The 21616-nt window shown below is 38.4% G+C and overlaps 2 protein-coding genes across 2 annotated transcripts; both read left to right on the top strand.

Annotated features, from left to right (window-relative positions):
* Positions 1-132: 132 nt before the first annotated feature.
* Positions 133-7004, top strand: tmem231 (transmembrane protein 231). Its single transcript, XM_084734210.1, has 8 exons — positions 133-593; positions 772-938; positions 1193-1321; positions 3434-3577; positions 4367-4448; positions 4668-4773; positions 6209-6392; positions 6736-7004. The coding sequence occupies exons 1-7, from the start codon at positions 455-457 to the stop codon at positions 6369-6371; spliced, it is 930 nt and encodes a 309-aa protein (XP_084590336.1). The 5' UTR covers positions 133-454; the 3' UTR covers positions 6372-6392; positions 6736-7004.
* A 5013-nt stretch (positions 7005-12017) lies between these two features.
* On the top strand, positions 12018-20942 carry chst6 (carbohydrate sulfotransferase 6). Its single transcript, XM_084734340.1, has 2 exons — positions 12018-12227; positions 19195-20942. Exon 2 carries the CDS (start codon positions 19283-19285, stop codon positions 20477-20479), a length of 1197 nt encoding a protein of 398 aa, XP_084590466.1. The 5' UTR covers positions 12018-12227; positions 19195-19282; the 3' UTR covers positions 20480-20942.
* The last annotated feature ends 674 nt before the right edge of the window (positions 20943-21616 follow it).

The raw sequence follows: 21616 nt of genomic DNA, 5'->3' as shown, positions 1-21616 counted from the left end.
AGTAAATAATTTATAAGTTATTTTAATAATGTGACTACAGCATTACAGTGGGAATAACCATGCGTGAATGCCCCCAAGCGAAGTAGGTTTCCCAGTTCTTCCCATCGTGCCAGGAGCTTGAATGGACCGTGAACGCGCTCCCTGGCAGCCATGGTAACCGTGACGCTATGCTAAGCTACATGCAACATGGCGCTGTGCATGGTCCTAGACTAGCTGGTGGGCTAACATAAATAGTAAATATGCTATGTTAAAACAAACGGTCGCATAGGCGGTTTAATTTCGTTCAGTTAATCAGCGTCTATCCAGCATTTTCTTGTTTGTGAGCAGTAGTCAGCCGGGCGTATCCTCTCAGTTAGCATCTATGCTAGCTTAAACATTTACTAGCTTGCCGCCGGTTGACTTGGTGATTAAAAAAACCCACTGGTGGCTACGTACGCAGTTTATATCGTTACCTATGGCTTTCTATGAAGTATATTCTCATCCGGCTTTGCTTCGGTACAAAACGAGTGTCTGCACGACAGCTACGCTGTTTCTGGTTTTAGTGCTGTGTCTCACCTACATCCCACCTCTGCTGGTTGCTTACAGGAGCCAAGGTACACTACTGTAACACAATCTCCAAACACCTAATTATTATGATAGCTGTTTCTGTCGCTATTGCTAAATTAGAAACTGTATATATGTAATCCTGTTAAGAGTGAATGCGCCTAAGTTTAAACGTTTTAATAAACAAGTTTAAATGCATGCTTACTGTTTAAAGCCATGTCATTTTAGGTTTCTGGATAAAAAGAAGCACTTATGAGGAACAGCCGGTTGTGAGGTACCAGTACCAGACTCTGCTGGTGGCAGCAACCAGCACTCAGGGAGACTACGTGGCCTGGAGCACCTTCCCCCATCTTAACAACATGATTGGGGCCAAACTCCGGATCCCCGCTGTCTCTGTAAGAGATTCCCTCAAATGTATACAAGTGTCCCTTGCAGACGCTTGTGCCTCCATGGTTTAGCCTGTATTTATATAGTAGTAACTTTATACAGCAGCCACCTCAGATGCTGCTGTTTTAACACTATCAACAATACAATGGCAGATGTCAAGGCGACTTGTCATTTTATTAATATTTCAGTGCATCTGAGAAACAATCAACTTGGAAACTACTAAACAGTGTTGTTTTTCTGTGTGGGTGAACACACTCTACAGGTGAGAGAAGAGGACCAGAACCAGGACGGGAAGTTAGACCGCCTGATCTTTCAACTGAAGCTACCTCTAAAACCTGAGGAACAAGTGTACAGTGTCCAACTGCTGCTCACCTTCAGTTACCAGCTCTTTGTATGTATTCCACTTAGGGGTGGGCGATATGGCAAAAATATCATATCAAGATTTTTTTATTAGAAAATCACGATTTCGATTTTATCACGATCTTACAAGTATTTATATTATGTATTATTCTATGTATTTAGATTTACATTTACTGTTTTTACTTTACTTTCTACTTTTTTAAAGCACAAAGGTAAAAGTAAAGGTAGTAATGTCTGCAAAAACCACAAACAGAAGATGTTACTAACTGTTTTAACTGAAACAGTCACCAGAATGTTTTGTTAACATGTTAAAATCACAACATTTTTCTTCTGGAGCAGGACAGACGCTCCCAGACCAACATGACACCTTTTTCTCCTCTTATGAGTTTGCAGGTCTGTATTTAGTCATCAAAAAATACCAACAAGAATACCATTAAAGTACAACAACAGCAATAAAAATGTTGATTTTTCAAAAAAGGAAACAATAACATGCAAGGTTTTTAAATTGTAATTAAGTAAAAACACTAATACCACAATGTAAAAATACCTAAGTAAAGAATGTGAGTATTTTTTCCATCACAGCAGGTCAGTGATCAGTGTTTCAGTGACTCTCTGTGGATCAGTGAATAGTTTTATTTATGGCAGCCCGCCACATTAAAAACATCGACACCATGACATGATTTTCTATTTTTGGAGCTGCGCCCCTTTTTCGCTCGTGTCTAGAAGGTAACTCTTTATTTGAGAAACTCTCGCGAGTGTCCGTTATTTCTACTAAAATAATCAAACTCGCGCGATCTTTCGCAGGTCTAGAGTTCCCTTCTAGACACGACCCTCTGTCTCTGTCAAACTAATGACAGCAGACTGTCTGTAAACAGCACGGTGTTAAACTCTGCAGTGTTTCACACAAAGATTTTATTTGTGTGGACATCCAGGTTTGGTTTGACACCAACTTTGACATTTTTATGTTTTTTAATCAGTCCGAGAGGACGACGGTATTGATTAGTGATCAGTCTGCCCTCCTCTCCTCCCTCACCTGTTCACTCTGCTGTGAGAAGGTCTGAAAGTTTCTCACAGAGAAACACAGACTCTCCTGTTTTACGTATAGACAGTTGTTTAATTTTATAAGAGCATCTGGTTGATGTCGATGTCATTAACCATCACGTTAGTTTCTGTTGTAATAAACTCCGTCATTAACAACAGTCTCCTCCACACGCAGCTTCTCTGCAGTTGGTCTGTGTGTTTCCTGATCAGATAAACCAGCGCCGGAAAAACTAGAAAAGATGCGCCAGTTAAAATAGAAGCGTCCCGTCAAAATTTAAAATCTCTTAATGGTTTATTGGTTATAGGTCCGGGTCCGTATAGGACGGCGTGTGGGTCCGCCTGTTAGGGACCCCTGAACGATCCATACGATCTCCTCACTTTGGCAGATCGTCTACACGTTCTAATCCTTCACGATCTAATATCGTCATATCGCACACCCCTAATTCCACTGCAGTATCTGGTGTGAGATGTAGATGCTGTGCATGTTTGTGCCACTATTAAGAAAGCTGAACTCAACTAGGAGGCAATGGAAGTCATTCTTGACCCAAATTTTGATCTTGTGCAGATGGCCAATATTTAAAAATTACACTTCGTGATTATGTCATTAAGTCACAGTATTGGGTCTGATCTTTACTACATTATTACTTTGCCTTGTTGTGGTTAGGCTTCAAATACAGAATTGCTCTGTTGCCTAATTGTCCTGTGTAAACTTTATCTACATCATATGCACTATGGGCATTTGAGCTGGGATTCTTATTATTTGTCAGTATTAATTCATGGGATGGCTGCCCACCATAGGGTCTGTTCAAGGTTTCTGCTTGTTAAAAGGAAGTTTTTCCTTGCCACTGTTGTCTTAGTGCTTGTTCTTGGTGGGACATGTTGGGGGATTGTAAATACTATTATACAAAGTACAGTATAGATCTTTATATAAAAGTGCCCTGATATAACTTTGTTTGATTTCTAATAATTTAGAACTATTATCTAATACTGATTTTAGGAGTAGAACTGATTTTAGGAGTAGAGTCAGTATTTATGTTTCCACCTTTCTTTCTTTCTTTCTTTCTTTCTTTCTTTCTTTCTTTCTTTCTTTGTGTCCTGTCAGCGGATGTCCACAGTGGTGATGCAGAGCCTGGCTTATGTGCAGCACTCTTCCCCTGTCCCTGGAGCTAAATTGTTCGTCAGCGGAGACCTGAGGCTTCAGCAGAGGACACCTCTGCCTCACAGAGGACTGTACAACATTTACAATGTGAGAGGTCACTGTATTTTTCTCTGTCCACCAGTTGCCCCCCCACCCCCACCCTTGTTTTCTCCTTTTGTTACTTGTTGGCACCAATACACATCCAGTAGAGTAGACTTCCTAACAAATAAATGAGATGGTGAGATATTTTGACACTCCTGAGTGGTGGGATGCATGCAAAACAGTCAACAAAGGAAATTCATGATAGGGCAAATTTATGAATGGGATATGGTGCAATAGTGAGCCAGGAACTCTCAGTTATTGCAGATGTCAGTATTAAGTTTGGCAGCTGATTTTGAATTAGTCTTTAAGAAAACTATTTTGTTAACTATTTTAACAAAAACGTATATAAGTTTAGGCAAGATTTAGTCTTTGAGTTTAGTTAGGTTTAACAGGGCAGAGTGATCATTCAAAAACTGGATTCACTCACTCAGTCACTAAAATACTGCTGACTGATTTAGCTTGTGAGGAGATCCTCAAACATTGGATGATGTAGTGATATTTTTTAATGGACATTTAGAGCAAGTTTTAGATGACTGGCCATCAATATTAACCCTGGTTCCTTCTGATGGCAACATGAAGGATAGCCGAGTGAAAGTAACAGTTACGTTAGTGCCACATCCACACCATTGCAAAAATTATATTAGCCTATCATTTTATGGAAAAATGTCTGTGTATGTTAATTGCAACATAGTACCACGTATGATGTTTACCACGTGCTGAAGGAGATGTGATAGAAAACAGAGGATTTTCATTTGTTAAGATATTGCTGTTTTTCTTTTTCCTATTGCTGCTAAGGTGTCAGTGATCGATGGCTCCAGCCCCTTTGCGAGTGCATATGACCTTGACAACATAATTGGCAACTACCAGGATCGAAACTGTGAGTTGACAAAGACTCTTATTTTGTTTGTTTGTTTTTAACACTACTGACTAAAACAACTGTAGGCTGAACCAAAGAATTTGAGCAGGATTTAAACCCACAACTTATTGCATCTGCGACATTACATGTGCATTTTATAAAATGTGGATACTGTCAAATTTGTCAACCCTCACTTTTTTCTCTCTGTGGCTTTTTGTTCCTTTCTGTTTTCTCCAATAGTGACCACAGTACTGTCCTGTCCCATGCCAGTCTGGACTGTTGGACGAGCTGCTGGTTCTCCCTTTCAGCTTATTGCTGAGATTCGTTACCCTGTGGAGGTCATAAGATATCCTTTACTAAATGCAGAGAAGGTGTGTGTGCCTGTGTGTTTTACTTTGTTTTTCTAGTGTTTATTAACATTCAGCATTCGTCTGCAATTACAGTTTGTCCTATGACAGCATATTTTATATGATTGCAAATGTGTTTTACTGTATTATCATTCATTATCTGCTTGTATACCAAGTTTTACTTCTGGGTGCCGACAGCAGAAATTATAGTTGTTGACAAATACACAGATAAAGACTTTTATTACACGGTTTTGCCAAATACTCAATTCTGATAGGTCAAATACAACATTCTCAGGTCTGTTATGTAAGGGATAATGTACAGTAATCTTCACGTTGGGGTCCTGCATTATCCTGTCAGGATTTATTTCAAAATAACGACCTGCTCATTTTACATTATCCTTTACATATCTGCTTACAACTACAGAATAGTTTGTTATAAACCTTTTACTAAATGTTTACACAAATCTAAATATAGACTTAAATAACGGGTAAAAGTAAAGTGTTGACCATTCTAAAATTTTAGCTATAATTCTTAACATATATTTGTATATTTATTTGTTATTTTTACAGGCATCTATATAATGTGTTTCTTTCAGTTGATGTTCAGGTATGAAACAAGTATGTAAGTAAGTCATGTCATATCATGTCTTGAGCTTAATACATAATATTATCTTTAAATCAAGCAAACAAAAAAGCAAATCATTTGTTAAACAAGTGAACAATAATATGTGATGCTTCAGTTGTGAATAAATCAAAAATATTGCATTGATTTAATGCCAAAAACAATATTTGTGCTGTTGTCAACTGTTTTTGAATGCTTCATCAGCACAAAACATTTACTACAATATTCATATCATGTGGGAAAGATGATGACCTAATAATAACTTCTCTGTCTCTCTACTACAGTTCATGGCGTGACATATTTTTTGTCAGGGTTTGCCTGTGTTTGTGTATACACATTGTGAACTCTAAAAATCAGCATATGGACTTCCTTATATCCTTACATGAAAGGTTACATTAGAGAGAGTCATTTGAATGTTTCATGGCACCTAGCTCCAGATATGCGTTTATTATGAAAAAACTCTCCAGTGGCAGCGGACGGATATCAAGTTTCCTGTTCGTTAGAAAATTTCCCAATATAAACAAACGTCTGTGAGGTCAGTGGAGCATATTGACTAAGTAGGACATTGTCCCTTGGAGACCTTAAGACTATGGAAAATAAAACTATAGCTGTCTGCATGGCATTTATTTATTTATTTATTTTAATTTAGGTGAGCTGACCTGTTAAGCCACACATTTTGTGAGCTCTTCATAGTTTTGTTTTTGAGTTTTTCATTAAAACAAATTAGTCTATAACCAAATTCAGTTCTATAAACGTTTGGCCTGTAAGGTGAAGTTTTCTGCGGCTTTTCTGCCTTAACCATCTCCATCCACCTATCGCCCGGGCTTCTGGGAGACTATCAAAGTTGCCTGGATTCAGTACGTCAGTGTCCTTCTCATTTTCCTCTGGGTCTTTGAGCGCATAAAGAGATTTGTTTTCCAGAACCAGGTTCTAACCACTGTACCCATACCAGTTGGAAAACCTCACCTGTCATGATGGCAGTGCTTTGACTTCCAGGTAAACAACTACAACAGCTTTCTTGTTTCAGAGACAATATTACAGTTTCACAATGACTCACCAACACTGAAATGTAACATGTGAGTTATACGCCAATTAATTTGAACTGACTTGTGACACTGTCTCCACATGAAGCAAATGTTATTAGTAAAGTCACCAAGTTTCATTTTGAAAACTGAACTGACTCTTATGTCTTTCCGCTTTTTTGTCATTACTTAACAACGAGCTGACCGATGAATCTCCAATGAACTTTCTGTATTCTATTAATAATTTTCCAGTATTCTATAAAAAAAACATGCTGAGAGACACAAATCCATTTATATTTTAACCCTTTCCTGGACAGGTTTCTACACAGAGCGTCCTCAACAGGAGCTACACTCATCCTCTTGCCTTGGAAAATGCATTTCAACTTTTACTGATGTTTGAAGCTATGGACATTTTTAGAATTTTAGAATATAAATAGGTTTTATATATTTCTACTATTTGTACATTTATGACAATTTTTGACAGTAATTAAAGAAATTCTCTGTTGATGTTCTCAGTATTTTTGTATTGTTCATCGTAAAGCTTTAGGTGATTGTTAATAAACTGTTTCTACATTTTAATTTTTCACATCAATGCTTTCATTCATTTGTAACAAGTAGCAGCAGTGAAACTTTTTTGACTACTTTTATTTAATAATGTAAATAATGATGCAATTATAACTGAGTAATAGCATAAAGGGTGGTTGCTGTCAATAATATTCCTCTCATCTTAGTCATTTCTTAATCTTTAAAGTCTAAAAAGTAAAAAGTTGATAAGCAGAAACATAGACCCTGTGACACATTATTACATAGTAAAATAACAGATTGTTAATACTGATGCATCAATGCAAAAGGAGCATTTTACTGCCAAAGCTGGTCATGTTGGAGCTCATTTGAACTCCCATACAGCTAGCTAGATTCGTTTTTTTAGTCCAGTGGTTCCCAACCTAGTGCCACCTATATGCAAGTATTAGGCGATAGTTTTGTCACCAAGACCCCTGCCCAGTTCTCCATGTTTCCCTCACACCACAACTCAATTTTTCACTGATGGCAAGTTTTTCATTTCTTCATTGTCTGTCCCCATTCTAATGGACACCCAGTAAGCTAATAATTACAAAGCTTTGCTCCGTCATATGTGTATGAGTAAATATTTGCAACCTCTTCATGTCAAAACTGGCACTTGGATCCATATTTATAAATGCTAAACCTGACCTCGCCGAGTAGCCACTCTCCTTCATATGATGTCTCCCTTATAAAAACAATTCTAGATGTTAGCATTTTTGTGTATATTTATTTTAAAATGTAGTTTCTACATACATAACTCACTGCGGTCGTCAATGTGCAAATTGCTTTTTAAGCTGTGTGAATATGTGACAACACCTGAGCAGAGGAACTTGACTACTTTTAAAGACACTGATAAATTGTTTTAATGCTTGACTGATATAAAGCATTGAGGGTATGAAACTATGTAAGCACCTTATTAATCACAACTGGAAAAAACATGATACACGTTTCTTCTATAATGTGCTTTATTTTAATTTAATAGTGGTTTAGGAAGAATTGTGCTGTACTCTGCAGGAGAATAGTCTACTTGTACTTTAGAGGCAAGATTCATGATTTTCATTTTTGCTCTGACTCACTGTCCCTGGAGCTGTTTGTTAGTAGGCTACATGTGCATGTCCATGATTAGTTTGTCTGTTTGTGTGTGTGTGTCTGTGTGTGTGTGTGTGTGTGTGTGTGTGTGTGTGTGTGTGTGTGTGTGTAGTTCTGGACCAGTACCACTGTATTAGGTCATTTAAACCACACAGTCAGCAAGTTCAGGTTGGGCCAGACAGTTAAGTAAGAGTCACACCCCAGTCTGTGGGCACACCATTTTTGTTGAACTACAGTGCCTAAAAATCTCACCCGTCCTTAATATAGTTACAGTTTATCCATTTTGATGATTTTATGGGGATTGATACAGTCAAAGTGGTGTATTTTTGGGTGTTATGATGCTAAATAGATCAAATTTTCACCATGTCGTGGTCCACAGCTTAGTTTAGTTTGTTAGCATACTAACATTTGCTAATCAGTACGTGTGAAGGAAAATATTACATATAACAAGTGCATTTGAACCACATTTGATATGTGGCCTAATAGCAGAGTTGTGTCTATCATTGCAGCCAGCACACAGAGGATGTTTACTGTGTGATGTGTGATAGAGGAAGCTACATAAAAGGACACAAGTATGGCACTGTTTAATTAGATGACATTAAATAAGATAGTAGTGTGGCACTAGTCACCAAATAAGGAGATGATTTTCAGTTAGTCTTGTGTGCAAAAAGTGTATTAGCTGGTTTAGTTGTCAAATTTGTGGCTATATTGAAAAGTCTAATTGGAGAAGTGTTTCTTTCTTTCTTTTTTAATTATTTATACCAAGGGCTGAGTGCCCAGTCTGAAAGGTCAAATCATGAGTTGAGTGTGTTGTGTCTTATTCTGAGAGACCTATTAATCTACTTGGAATAAATGTCTGATTAGATAAAAGAGTATTGTGTTTTCTGGTATCTTGTAGGTAATCACACCCGTACGAGACAAGCTGACATTTCAGTTGCATTAACGCACTTAAGACAAAGTACACCAGAGGTACATGGGGATTTCATTAGCTAAACTAAAGTGTTGGACAAAGGGGGTTTTTTTACCCAGTGATGATGCCAGAAGAAACATCAGTGGATCTCCAGTGTTATTACAATTCATCCTGAGGGGAACATGAATGTGTGTACCAAATGTCATGGCAATCCGTTCAATACCTGTTGAGACATTTCTCTCAAAACACACACACCAGCCTCGTGGTTGCACCACAGAAAAGTTGGGACCCCAAAAGTTGTTGGACTTTGTCCTGTGACAACCATGAATGTATGTTTTAAAAGCTGTGAACATGGTATTTCAGGAACACCTAGACATAATTTATTCAAATTTGGTACAAATGTCCCCTTGGACTCGAGGATAAACTGATTAGAGGTCAAATGTCAAGATGACTGTGACCTCACAAAACATGTAACTCAAGAATTCATATGCTATTTCACACAAATATCAAACAGGATAAATTGATAAAGTGATGATACTTTATATTGTGTAATAGTTCTAGTTCACAACATAAACGTTATGTCTCATAAAGTATGTTTATTTTGAATAATGCAGTGACAAAATAAGAAAAAATCTTTATCTCATTTGTTAGAAACACTAACAGTGTGTAGAATGATGAAGCTCTGTATTCTTTTTTTCTGCAGCTGTTTAGAACTGGTTCCACATCAGTGTCCAGGGTTAAAGTCATTCCTAGCGTGCCCACTCCCCTCCTCTGTCTTCATCCGGCAGGCATTTACTGGTGACCAGAGAACTTTGGATTTGGCTGAAGAGAGCAATCGGACAGGATATGAGTCTGGTTCATACAGGAAACAGGTGCATCCTTTTTCAGTGTTGTGTTATGTTTCTTTCCATAATTCTTATAGTTTGTTTCTCTTCAGCTCAGTCACTGAGACTCAGGAGAGGTAAATCAGGTCCGTTCTGTTCATTTCTTACAATATGACAATACTGTCTTTCATATAGCCTTAAGCATACAATTGTTTGACATGCTGCTAAAGAGTACTACTCTGGACCCTCTTGACTTTAAATGTCCAGAAGTCCATTCAGTGTTTTGATAAAACATTACCAACTGGTCCACTACTCTTTTTTAGCTTTTTCCAGAACTTTCAACCTTGTTCTTTAGCAGAAATGAGGTCGTAAATGTGCTAGAGATTAAACCACAACAGCTAGCGATCTCTTGTGTCAATATGTCAACTGCCAAAAAAACAAACACTATTTGTCCATTTTTGCTTGTCTCATATTGCAATCCCTTTTACTGATTTGTCAAAATATTTACAATTTTAACAAATTAGGGGCACAAACCAACATTCAATCAATTGATCACTGGGTGCTTACATCCCAAACCCTCACACCTCATAGAACTTGTGGATGTAAATTTCCAGCACAAGCAGTTTTTACATAGGTCTGAGGTATATGTATGTCGTTGTTTACAACATCACCCCAACATCAGCAGAAAATAATAAAAAATAATGTTGAAAAAACAAAACAAAATGCATATTAAGAAAGGAAGTATTTATTATCACACACATCACACACTCTGGGTCTGACTTAGGCTACCTGTGGAAACACATTTCAGACTACAAACCAGTTAAAGGACCAGGATTTAGTGGCATCTAGAAGTGAGCTTGCAGATTGAAACCGACTCACCTCACCCTCCCCTTACAGGGCCCAAAGGGCCCTCTGTAGAGCCAGTGTTTGGTTTGTCTGCTCTTGGCTACTGTATAAAACCTGGAGGTGCAACATGAACACGGACTCCAGCGCCCTCGGGAGAAATAAAGAACTCATTCTAAAGTAATGAAAACATTCAGATTTTTATTTTCAGGTGATAACACACATACGACAACATTAGAATATTATATTCAGTTTCTGGCATATTCTGCTATTAGAATAATGCAGAAATAATGATATGATAATAATAATAATAATAATGTTATGCAGTTTGAAATGCCATGAAAAATAATGTACAAGCAGGATGTAGATTTTTAAGGCATTAGCATTATATACAGTAACTGTTTTGTCAGCTGGTATGTTAAAACTTGTTGTGTAAAGCAGTGCACTTATATTTATAATGCTTTATAAATAAAAAATAAATGCATTTAGGCTGAGTTAACAGGTCATCTCAATTTTTTATTTTCTTAAGAAAAGCTGAGGTGACTCAAAAATCAATGACTTTACACAACGCAATTGTTTGGGGTTTCTAAAACTCAAAGATTCAAGTTTATCTAAAGAGGAAAAGTAAACTATCTCAAGAAAACATTATTAGTTGGTAAAACTTTTTTTAAACTCAAAAATAAAATAAAAAATCTATTGAAGTAAGTTGCCTTCAAATTTTGAATTTTCTCAACTTTTTCATTTTTACAATATAGAACATTTTAGCCTACTTCATATATGAGTAAAAAAAATTATTAGTGCATTTTAAATCTCAAATTCTGCAGAATTTCTTCCATAGTCTTTATCTATTTGGGGACCCAGATGAAATCTCCTGTGACCCACCTGAGCTGCTCCACACAAACCAAACGCCATCCATCTGCACAATAACAGTTATCTACAATATTCTGATATTTTAAGTGCATGATGGCATAGGTTCTGGGCCAAAACCTTTTTAAGGGCTACAATGTAATAATGCAATAATTTCTGCACTCAGTTACTGGAACACTTTTTTTCTTTTTTTCTTTGTTTAAGCAACCAGCCACACCTGTAAACCTACATTTGCCATGTTTTCATAGCTTTACTACTGGAACTGACACAGTAATACATTAGTACAATGTGTTGAGAACAGTACTGTAAAAGTTGAATGGTCTGTTGTGGTGCTTATCTTATCCATGACTCAGCAGTTACAACCGAGACCCCTGAGAGGTTATCTCACAGCATGGTGCTTCTGTCCTCCTGCTGCTGGGACACTGAATGAACTGGCCCGCCTGCTCCACTACACCGACCCACCCACCACCCTCGTATCTCGGACCACCAGCCCCCGCCCAGCCCACTGCCAGTCAGCTCGGCAGTGCCTCTGGCCACGTCTCAAAACACCGCTTTGTACACGACCGGACAGTCGCAGTGGAGGTAGCAGAGCAGCTGCTGGCCGAGGACCGAGGGGAGGAGAGGAGAGGAGAGGACCGCCTGCGGCTTGTTAGGACAGAGCGTACTGCGCACCGGCTTTCTCGACAGGCAGCACGACCGAAAACAAAATCCAAAGGTAAGATATTTTCTGCAAAATGTTGGCAAAGATAAAATAGGTGACGTTAAACTCCCTCCTCCTCGGCCAGGACCGTTTTCTCTGTTCACCATGGTGATTCATGCAGCAAGTTTCTGTGGGACGGACCGGGGGGGAGACGCTAGCGGACGCACTTTTTTGGGACAACACATGAATAATTATGTCCTTTTTGTCCTCAAAACTCAGACGAATAGAGAAACGAACGGTTTGTTTGGCGATTAAAAAATCTAAACTTAATATAGCTAAACTTATGTACTCGAACCAAACTCGGAGTTTGTGAAAAAGTTGCGTTTCATGGCAAAAAAAACCCACGAAGACTCTCGGGGACCTGTAACAGCCAATTAAAGTGTTTCTGTAATGTTATCCGGGTGCCCAGCCAGCTAGGATATTGTCCTTGAGATGTATAATTTCAGTCATTAAAATTCAGGTTTTACATTTACTGGATACCTCTCTGAATTTGTGTCAGTGACTAGACCCAGGAAAGGGGAACAGGGTCATTGAGGTGAGTACACGCTGTAGCCTACATCTGTTAGTATCGCAATATTATGTTTGTTTGTTTTTTTCTGATATCGATTATTCTATATAGTACAAAATGAAACAAAAGTCATATACCTATACTGTAAAATAAAAACTTCCGCTCTAATAGTTTATTCTTATAGAAGTAAACAGTATAGTTGATGATGCATAGATTTAAATTTGAGTTTTCACATTTTCATTTGTACTTTTTCTTTTTGAATTGGCATGAATCTTTACTTTTAAGTGGAACAGAACAAATTTAAATGGACAAAAATGTTTTTTGTTGTATTATGACCAGTAGCCAGACCTCATATTGTAAGTTAAACTTTTTAATACCAGCTACATCATTGTGAAATGTTTGCATAGTGTTTAGCACAATTATTTGAAGGTAACCTTCAACCAAAAGAGTTAACAAAGTGAGCAGCTGTTGAGGTTGTTGTCAATGAAGGCTGTCTGGGCTGAGTAGTTTATTTATCCTCTGAACACAGACCTCTTTCCACTGGATGAGGACATTTTTTTTGCAGCTGCACAACATCCTGAAACAACCTTGAAGGTCTTAATATGAGAGACAAGACGTAAAGTAGTATAAAAATCAGTGGGAAATTAGCACCAATCATTTGCCAAATGCTGATAAAGTGGCTGGTAGATTTCAAATACAAAATAAGTATCACTAAGGAGCTGCTGGTGAATTTCAACATTTCTCTCTTACTGGCTGGTAGATGTTCACATTTTGAAAAGTTAATCAGAACAAAATACTATGCATTGTTATAGATTAAGCTACCCAGTAGTATAAAGTCATATAAATTAGTCCCACCTTTACCAGCTGCAACATGAAAGTGATGAACATATTAATGCATTAATAATTATAGTGCAGTAATATGATATTATTCTGAAATAGAAATGGAAATTCTCCACTTTTACTTTTGGTACTTTAAATATGATGCCAATACTTTTGTATTTTTAGTTAAATGTACTACAAGGAGTTATTAACTTTAATGAAACCATCTAAAATCTTATAGTAATGCATCTAAATGATCTACATATTAGGCCTGGAGAATATAGCGAAAAACCTATTATGATAGTGAAGTTTCATATCTGTCGATATCAATAATTATTGATCGTGTATGCTGTGACTGATATGTTGTGTACTCCAAAGGGTGGACGTGGCTGAGGGGATAAAATAAGTTTGTTGTATTATATTACAACAATATTACAGGGATGACTATTGGTGCTTTCACAAAATGTGAGATTATTTTATAAATAATCATCAGTAATGTGAATATAATGCCTAAGTGAGTAAAGGCAAATAATAGATCAGCTGGGACAGTCTGGTAAATTCTCAAAATGACATCACTTAACTGTAATGCAGCCTTTAAAACCAGGAAAAGACAACACTTCTGACACATCACGATATAACGATATTCAAAATCTATCACGATATCTAATGTCATATAACAATACAATAAAATATCATTATATTGCCCAGCCCTACTACATATGCAAACGAGGCCATCAGCGAGAAGAATTGCTGTATTTATTCTCAGCGCCTACCATCGAGTCAGATTGTCCTCAAAATCAGATGAAACAATTTACAGCATGCAGACCAGAAGAGCCCATGTTTATCGCAGTGAATAAAAAAAATGGTCAGTTAAAAAGAAACAGGAGGAGATTTTCCTTGAGATATTTAGACATTTTGACATCATTAAATCAGTCCAGATATCATTACGCTCAGGACTATGAAAATGATGGAAAGTAGACCTTGAACAACTCTTGTGTATTATAATGAAATTTAAACACATTAATGGACTCTGAGTGGAGCAACAAGAGCCTGTTCCCTCACCAGCTTCCCACTGATCTCCAACAGTTGTGTCACTCTTTTTGTGTGACTGGGCAACCAGCCTCAGTTGCAGGGAACTGAATCTGGGTCTCTGCAATGGAAGGGAAAAGCTTATTTTTTCTCTGCACCACATCGCCCAGCTAAGGATTAACTGGAGATACAATTAAAATTTTATCCAAAATGTTATCAGCTGCATATGTTATCAACAGCACTGTAACACCTACAGTGATAAAGAAAGACTGAAATATTATTCATTCAAAATTTTCAACAAACATTTCACCAGGCAGCTTTGCATGTCACTGGATTCAGTTACGCATATATTTACTGACAGATGTGTGTGATGCTGTAACGTAGGCACAAGGGGAGAAAAAGATGTAGTTTTGGGCAAATAAATGTCATTTAACAGCATCTCCACTGATGAGGATGGGAAGCTTTCTCCAGTTGGACTGTCATTGTTTTTGGAGTTTATTCAATAGTTTCGATAGCACTTAGGCAGTGGTGTGTCATGAAACAGGAGTCCTGGGTTTTCAAACTGTTGAACAATCCCATGTGGTCTAGATTTCAAGGAAATAAGTCCATTACCTGGACCCAGTCCCTGTGATCCACAGCCAACACCCACTTTTGTCAGTTCTTTAGAAATGCAGGGATAGGCCTTCTTATTCATCAATTAGTAATTTAGTATAAATATAATAAATAATGTCAAAGGGATTTAAATTATGTGACAATATTAGTTCATGTAAATGGTCATACTGAAATGTCTAACAAGGGCTGAATCTCACCGCGTTTTCGAGTAAAGTTGCCAATGTATAAGTGGGTCGGAGTTGCCAGGATGTGATAAGGTCAGATGAAGCCTTATGACTGGCTTGCTATTACAACAGAGGATTCTATGAATACATGAATGGAAACTGGACAGTATGTGGTGTAAACACTCCCAGCTATTGAAGAGAACTGAGGCTGACTGATGGGGAGAGAGGGAAGGAAGAAGGATCTGTCACGATGTCTGGTGTTTACCTTTGTATCCTGAGGGTCTGAAGGTGAGGAGCATGTCGTGTCAGGGCTTGTTCAATAAGCTCAGCAGATTATGGTACGCTTGCATGGATCACCTCAGTAAGCAGTGATCTTGGTCTCCCACTGGAAATGAACAGTCCACAACACTGTCTGTTTCTTCTTTTCCCTCTATAGTAAATTTATGATTTATTTCATTTAGTGGCTGAATGGACCACTGAGTAGGTGTGGTGGGTGTCCCCGTCTTGTATCTAAGCCTTAAAGAATTTCTGTTTCACTGGGGTGTTTTATCCTCCCATAATGCTTTCCTGGAGGATTTTAAAATCTGGAAAAACCTTAAAACTTGCCAGAAACAGGAAGTTGTAACTTCCTGGTCAAATTCTTTGCCAGAAAACAGTAAGTTGTTACTTAGAAAAAAGACAATGTAAAGCAGTACCATCTTATCACTGCTCAGTGAATGTGGAAAAACATCAAGACATTAGAACAAGATTCCATTATTCTTGACAGTAATCTTCATGTTTCCCTCCTTTCACACACACACCCACTCTTCAGCTTTCACATGTGGCACATGCGGTTGGAGAGCCTTTTGCTTTGTTCAGTACTTTATGTTCCCTTAAGTCTTCTGGCTCATTCTTTTTAGCTCACATTAATTTGTTTTTTTACAAGTGTCAAATCGCTCACATTATAAACTGCTGGAGTGATTAACACATGTCAGCACATCGGTATTTTATTTATTAGGGATGCATTGATTGTGAAATTCTGGGCCAATATCAATGTTTAAAATAGCAATTTGGCCAATAGCAGATGCCGATAGTGATTAGAGGTGGGGGAAAAAAATGTTTTTCAGATGCATCATGATTCTTCCTTGAGATATTATGTATCTATGCAGAAAAGTCAATAATCAGAAATGTTTAAACCAGCTCTGTACATTATGATCACTTGTAACAATCTTGTATAGGGCTAACGTGATTCATCAATCTAATTGACATCATCAATTACAAAAAAGATCATATGTGGACACGTCGCTATGAACTGCGGCCCAGATAACAAGCTGCAGAGAGCAAGCCTCACTGCGATCATCTTAAGTGTGGTTGTATTTTAGACAGAGATGCAACAGGTTTGCTCTCTTTAGCACCACATACTGGACGTAACTTATCTTAGCGGGGCAAACTGCTCTCGCAGTGAAGCACCGAGTGACCTGTCCTCCTCCTGCAACTGCAGCAGCATTGCCCTATTTACTTTGTGTCAGCACCCAAACATGATATATGAGGATCATCAACATGTGGAACATGTTTCAGTTTGCAGAAATCACTTCCGATAGATTTAGCCGCTTTTAACTTTACACCATGCGTCATCTAATGCTGTTATTCTGCTGTTTTGTACTTTCTGTTCACGTCCCTAATTTTGTAATAATGGACTGTATTTTTCCTTATGGATGAACTAATTGGAAGGAGAAATGTAAGGGATGTAAACATGTGTTGTGTTTATGTTCAAAGCTAGGCTGCTACTAGGCTTCTTGAGTTTTATGGAGGATGACTGAGCGAGAGCAGTTACAGATGGATACAGAGCGTTGGCAACCTCTGGCTTAAAAGCTAACATATGGACACTGTATGCAAGTTGTGTCTACATAAATTCATTATAGATACTAAAAAATAAATCATGAATCAGAATTGAAACTTTTTATTGCATTAAGTTTTATTGATATTCATTTTATAACAGAATCATAGCCCTCTGAATTAGAATTCCCCTATGACCTATGATTTATATCACAAGTACACCTAACAGAAGGAATGATAGCAATGTTCAGGTTCATGCTACAGAGTTTTACAGGATGGTTTTTAAACCAAAACACAAAAATATACAAAGAGATTTGTTATTACAATTAAATACGTGGAATATGGAGTATTTAATCAAAAACCTAAATATTTCTTATGATTGAGTTAACTCAGAGAATCTACAGGTTTTTGCTTAATTTTTTCACAAAGATCATAACTTCAAGAAACTACTTCTTATTCAGTAAGGTTTTTTTTTTTTTCAGAAAATGGCAGGAAAAAAGAATGAAAGAAATATGAAAATATTCACATGGTAATGAGAGTCATCTTGTAGGATGCTTAGTCATTTCTTCCTTTGTCCCACATCTTCCTTCCTTATGTAGCCAGTGCTTCCTGCAAAGTCTGACATTCACATCTGAAACTGACAAACGTCTCTCTGTGGAATTGTTTGTGTGTAGACAGACCAAGCCTACTTATAAATATGTAAATCTCTGTCTGTGGTGATTGTGGCTGAGTGACTGTGTTTAGGAAGGTACAAACTCCTTCTGACCATGTGACATTTGAAGAAAAGAGACTTCCACTTGGAAGACAATGAAGAAAGATAATGTTGACAAAAGCTGCGGCTCATTAGAGTTGACATAGTCTGAAAATTTAATGTCATCATTATAGTGACCAGAATTATCACAGTTATCAGTATTATCATAGTATTGTTATAATGTGATGAAAATGTTCAAAAGGTACTGATTTATTTCTCTATGTTTTATATTGAAAACCTCAACAATTTGAAAAGGCATCATATCCTTCACAATGTTTTCACTGATCAAAACAAACCATGTTGCTGCTGCGTCTGGGAGACTGTTGCTAACTTAATGCTGGACAGTATATATCAGAGGTGGGGGACTGAAGTCACATGACTACTTGAGTGGCCTCAGGACTTGCTTGACTTAAACTGATGGAAGACTCGACATGACTTTGACTTTGTATTCGTGATTTGAGACTTTACTGAGACAGAAGATTTTTTTTTTTTTTTTTTTTTTTTTTTTAAATTAAATCTTTGCATTTTTTTTTAGGCAGACCATCAGAGGCCAACACACAAGGTAGTTATCATAAAGGTTTCCAGTGCAAAAATGACAAAATTTTTGATTGAAGATTCTAAGATTGTGTTGTTGATGATAGTAAGAAGACATATGGTCATATGGTCATATGTAAAGCAACTTAAATAGCCGTGTTACTAGGCCAAGGAGACATAGTGTGATCCTCCTGAAGGTGAGCCAGAGCAGGAGAAATTATATTGTGATGTAAATTTTTTGTTTCATACTTCTGTTTCACTTTAGAGTCATTAAGAGCTATGGAGCTATATCACAATGTCACAGCTCCACACTCCATTATTATTGCCACAAAATGCCAAATAACACTAATTAATGTAGTTAATGTTGAAAATAAAACTCAACTTTTCATGACCATTGTCTTATTATTGACTTAATGTCAAAGCTGGGGTGGGGGTGTCATCAGAATTTCGTATAACTTGTGAGTAGCTTGACCTGAGCAATGACTTAATTTGCATGACTTGTAGCAGGGACTCGACATGACTCGCTTGATTGGCACTGCAGTAACTTGAGACTTGCTGAAGGTTAAGACTTGAGACTTGCTTGTGACTTGTACATTGATGACTTACTCCCATGTCTGAGTGCTACACAAATTTTTGATATTTACTATATTATATCAGGTTTGCTAAAAGGAGATATGCAAGGAAAATTGTGAAACACAACATATTCATCTCTCTCTGTCTCTCTCTCCTCTCTCTCTCGTTCACTCTCAGCCCTGTCCTTTCTGCAGGAACAGCTGGACGAGGACGAAGAGAAAGATCCGCATCTAGCCTCAGAGACTGGCAGCGACCCTCAGCCATCATGCCCCGCTGCAGAGTGAACCTTAGCACCATGATTTTCCTGGTGATCCTGCAGGGGGCAGCAGTGGTGCTGTTCTGTGGCTGGTATGTCCAGCTCAGTCCCTGCGGCTCTGCCCCCTCCAATGGCAAAGTTCATGTGCTGCTGCTGTCCTCATGGCGATCAGGCTCGTCCTTCCTGGGTCAGGTTTTCAGTCAGCATCCATCTGTCTTCTATCTTATGGAGCCTGCTTGGCATGTGTGGACCAAACTGCACAAACCCAGTGCACGGGTGGTCCGAATGGCAGTGAGGGATCTATTACGGAGTGTGTTTCAGTGTGATTTCTCTGTGATGGAGCCCTACCTTCCAGAGCACCATAATATGTCCTCCTTGTTCATGTGGAGTCACAGTCGAGCACTGTGCTCACCGCCGGCCTGTTCTCTCACACCACGTGACCAGTTCAGCAACCAAACTCGGTGCTTCCAGACATGTGATGCTCAGGGCCTGCAGGGTGTAGAGGAGGCCTGTGGCACTTACAGTCACGTGGTGTTAAAAGAAGTACGATTTTTTGAGTTGGAATCCCTATACCCGCTCTTGCAGGACCCAAACCTAGATCTCCGCATCATTCACCTGGTCCGAGACCCCCGGGCTGTGGTGCGGTCAAGAGAGCAGTCAGCCAAAGCCTTCATGACTGATAACGCCATTGTCTTGGAGCAGAGAAGCATGCCAGCAGACGAGGTGCAGTACAAAGTCATGCAGGAGATCTGCCGTAGCCATGTGCGCATCAACGAGAGGGCAGTCCTTAAACCCCCTCCATTTCTGAAAGGCCGCTACAAAATGGTCCGCTATGAGGACATGGCCCGCAACCCTCTCGGGGAGATAAATGGCATGTATGAGTTTGTGGGTCTGAAGATGACCAGAGAATTAGCAGAATGGATCTATAAGGTGACCCATGGAAAAGGTAAAGGCACGAGGAAGGAGGCCTTCAAAATCACTTCACGAAACGCTGCTGATGTCTCACAGGCTTGGCGTAGCACACTGCCCCACAGCAAGGTCAAACGTATCCAGGAAGTTTGTAAAGGGGCCATGTCATTGCTCGGGTACCGGACTGTTAACAGTGAAAAAGAACAGAAGAGACTTGACATAGATCTGCTAGTGCCACGGGAACCATATCAGTTCAGCTGGTTGCCAGCTAAAACTGACAATCCAAGTAACAGTTAAAACAATGACAATGACTTTAAGACCAAAAGACTACATTGGAGTAAAGTCTATATTCTTAATATAGGCTTTATTTGTTGTTCTTTAATGAGTGCTACCAGACTGATTAATCAGCTGAGGAAACACTGGCATGATGTTCGCGGTTAAAGGATTGATTTGTGATGAATGCACACCTCCTTTCAGTAGGCTTGGGTACTGTTTGAACATATTTGAACTGATACTGGTACCACTGCCCAGCAGTACTTTTTCATTACTTTACACCCTCTGTAATAACAAATTGTAATTTCAGTTGGAAAAAAACTTCTCAATTTCAACATTATTTATTTACAACATTTTGTTATTTATTTAGAATATTTTACACAAAATAATTCCCCTCCCTACCTCCCACTTGCCTAACAAACCTGTCTTTACGACCTCCAGCCTGCCACAGTATGTCAGAAGGTCATAGTGCGAGAATGCTGTCGTGTGTGTCAGTGTCTGTTACATTGTTGTTGTTGTCACTAGTAAAAATGCTAACCAAGACAGTAGAAAAAAGCCCAGTTATCTCCAGCAATATCTCATCCAGCAAGCTAATTTATTACCTGAAGATGTTGATGAAGTTCACTTGAAGTTTCATTGTCCATGGTGGATTCAACTTCTTTGACTGTGGCTGCAGGTGCGGTAGTGTCATCTACCACTGCTGCAGGGGACTTGGTTTTCAGGCTGTCAAACACGGTACACGCTTCAGCTTTTAGAGTTTTTCTCATGTTAGACATATTGTCCTTGCCAGCTTTGCCTTTTGCATTGCAAATATTGAGATTTGAAAAGTGTGCTGTCACCCAGATGCGTTCTCAGGTATCAGATTTTGGCACTGATTGATTTTATGTGAATTGTACTGTCTGTAGTACCAACTTAAATCAGTCAGAACCCTTCAAAGCATCAAGTTCACCACCCAGCCCTAACTTTCACCTGCTGTCTTGGAGCTGAGAAGCATGCCATGGCATCATGTCCGCAGTTATCCAAAACATGGAATTATCTACGGCACCTTGTCAAGATCAACACTCACGAATCCTGGACAATTCAAGATGATGATCTCAGACTGCTTCATGTACACATCAGTGTTCAATTCTTTTCACTTAGTGTTGTCTCATTTGATTTGTT

This window comes from Lutjanus erythropterus, chromosome 13, assembly GCF_056507025.1.
Source record: "Lutjanus erythropterus isolate fLutEry1 chromosome 13, fLutEry1.hap2, whole genome shotgun sequence".
Classification (NCBI taxonomy): Eukaryota; Metazoa; Chordata; class Actinopteri; order Lutjaniformes; family Lutjanidae; genus Lutjanus; species Lutjanus erythropterus.
Note: the sequence above shows the minus strand (reverse complement) of the source record. Positions and strands in the feature narration are given on the sequence as shown.

Coding starts and splice junctions, on each gene's coding strand:
- tmem231 (XM_084734210.1), top strand. CDS start 455: ATGGCTTTCTATGAAGTATATTCTCATCCGGCTTTGCTTCGGTACAAA. Junction 939..1,192: donor TCCGGATCCCCGCTGTCTCT/GTAAGAGATTCC, acceptor CACACTCTACAG/GTGAGAGAAGAGGACCAGAA. Junction 4,449..4,667: donor CAACTACCAGGATCGAAACT/GTGAGTTGACAA, acceptor TTTCTCCAATAG/TGACCACAGTACTGTCCTGT.
- chst6 (XM_084734340.1), top strand. CDS start 19,283: ATGCCCCGCTGCAGAGTGAACCTTAGCACCATGATTTTCCTGGTGATC.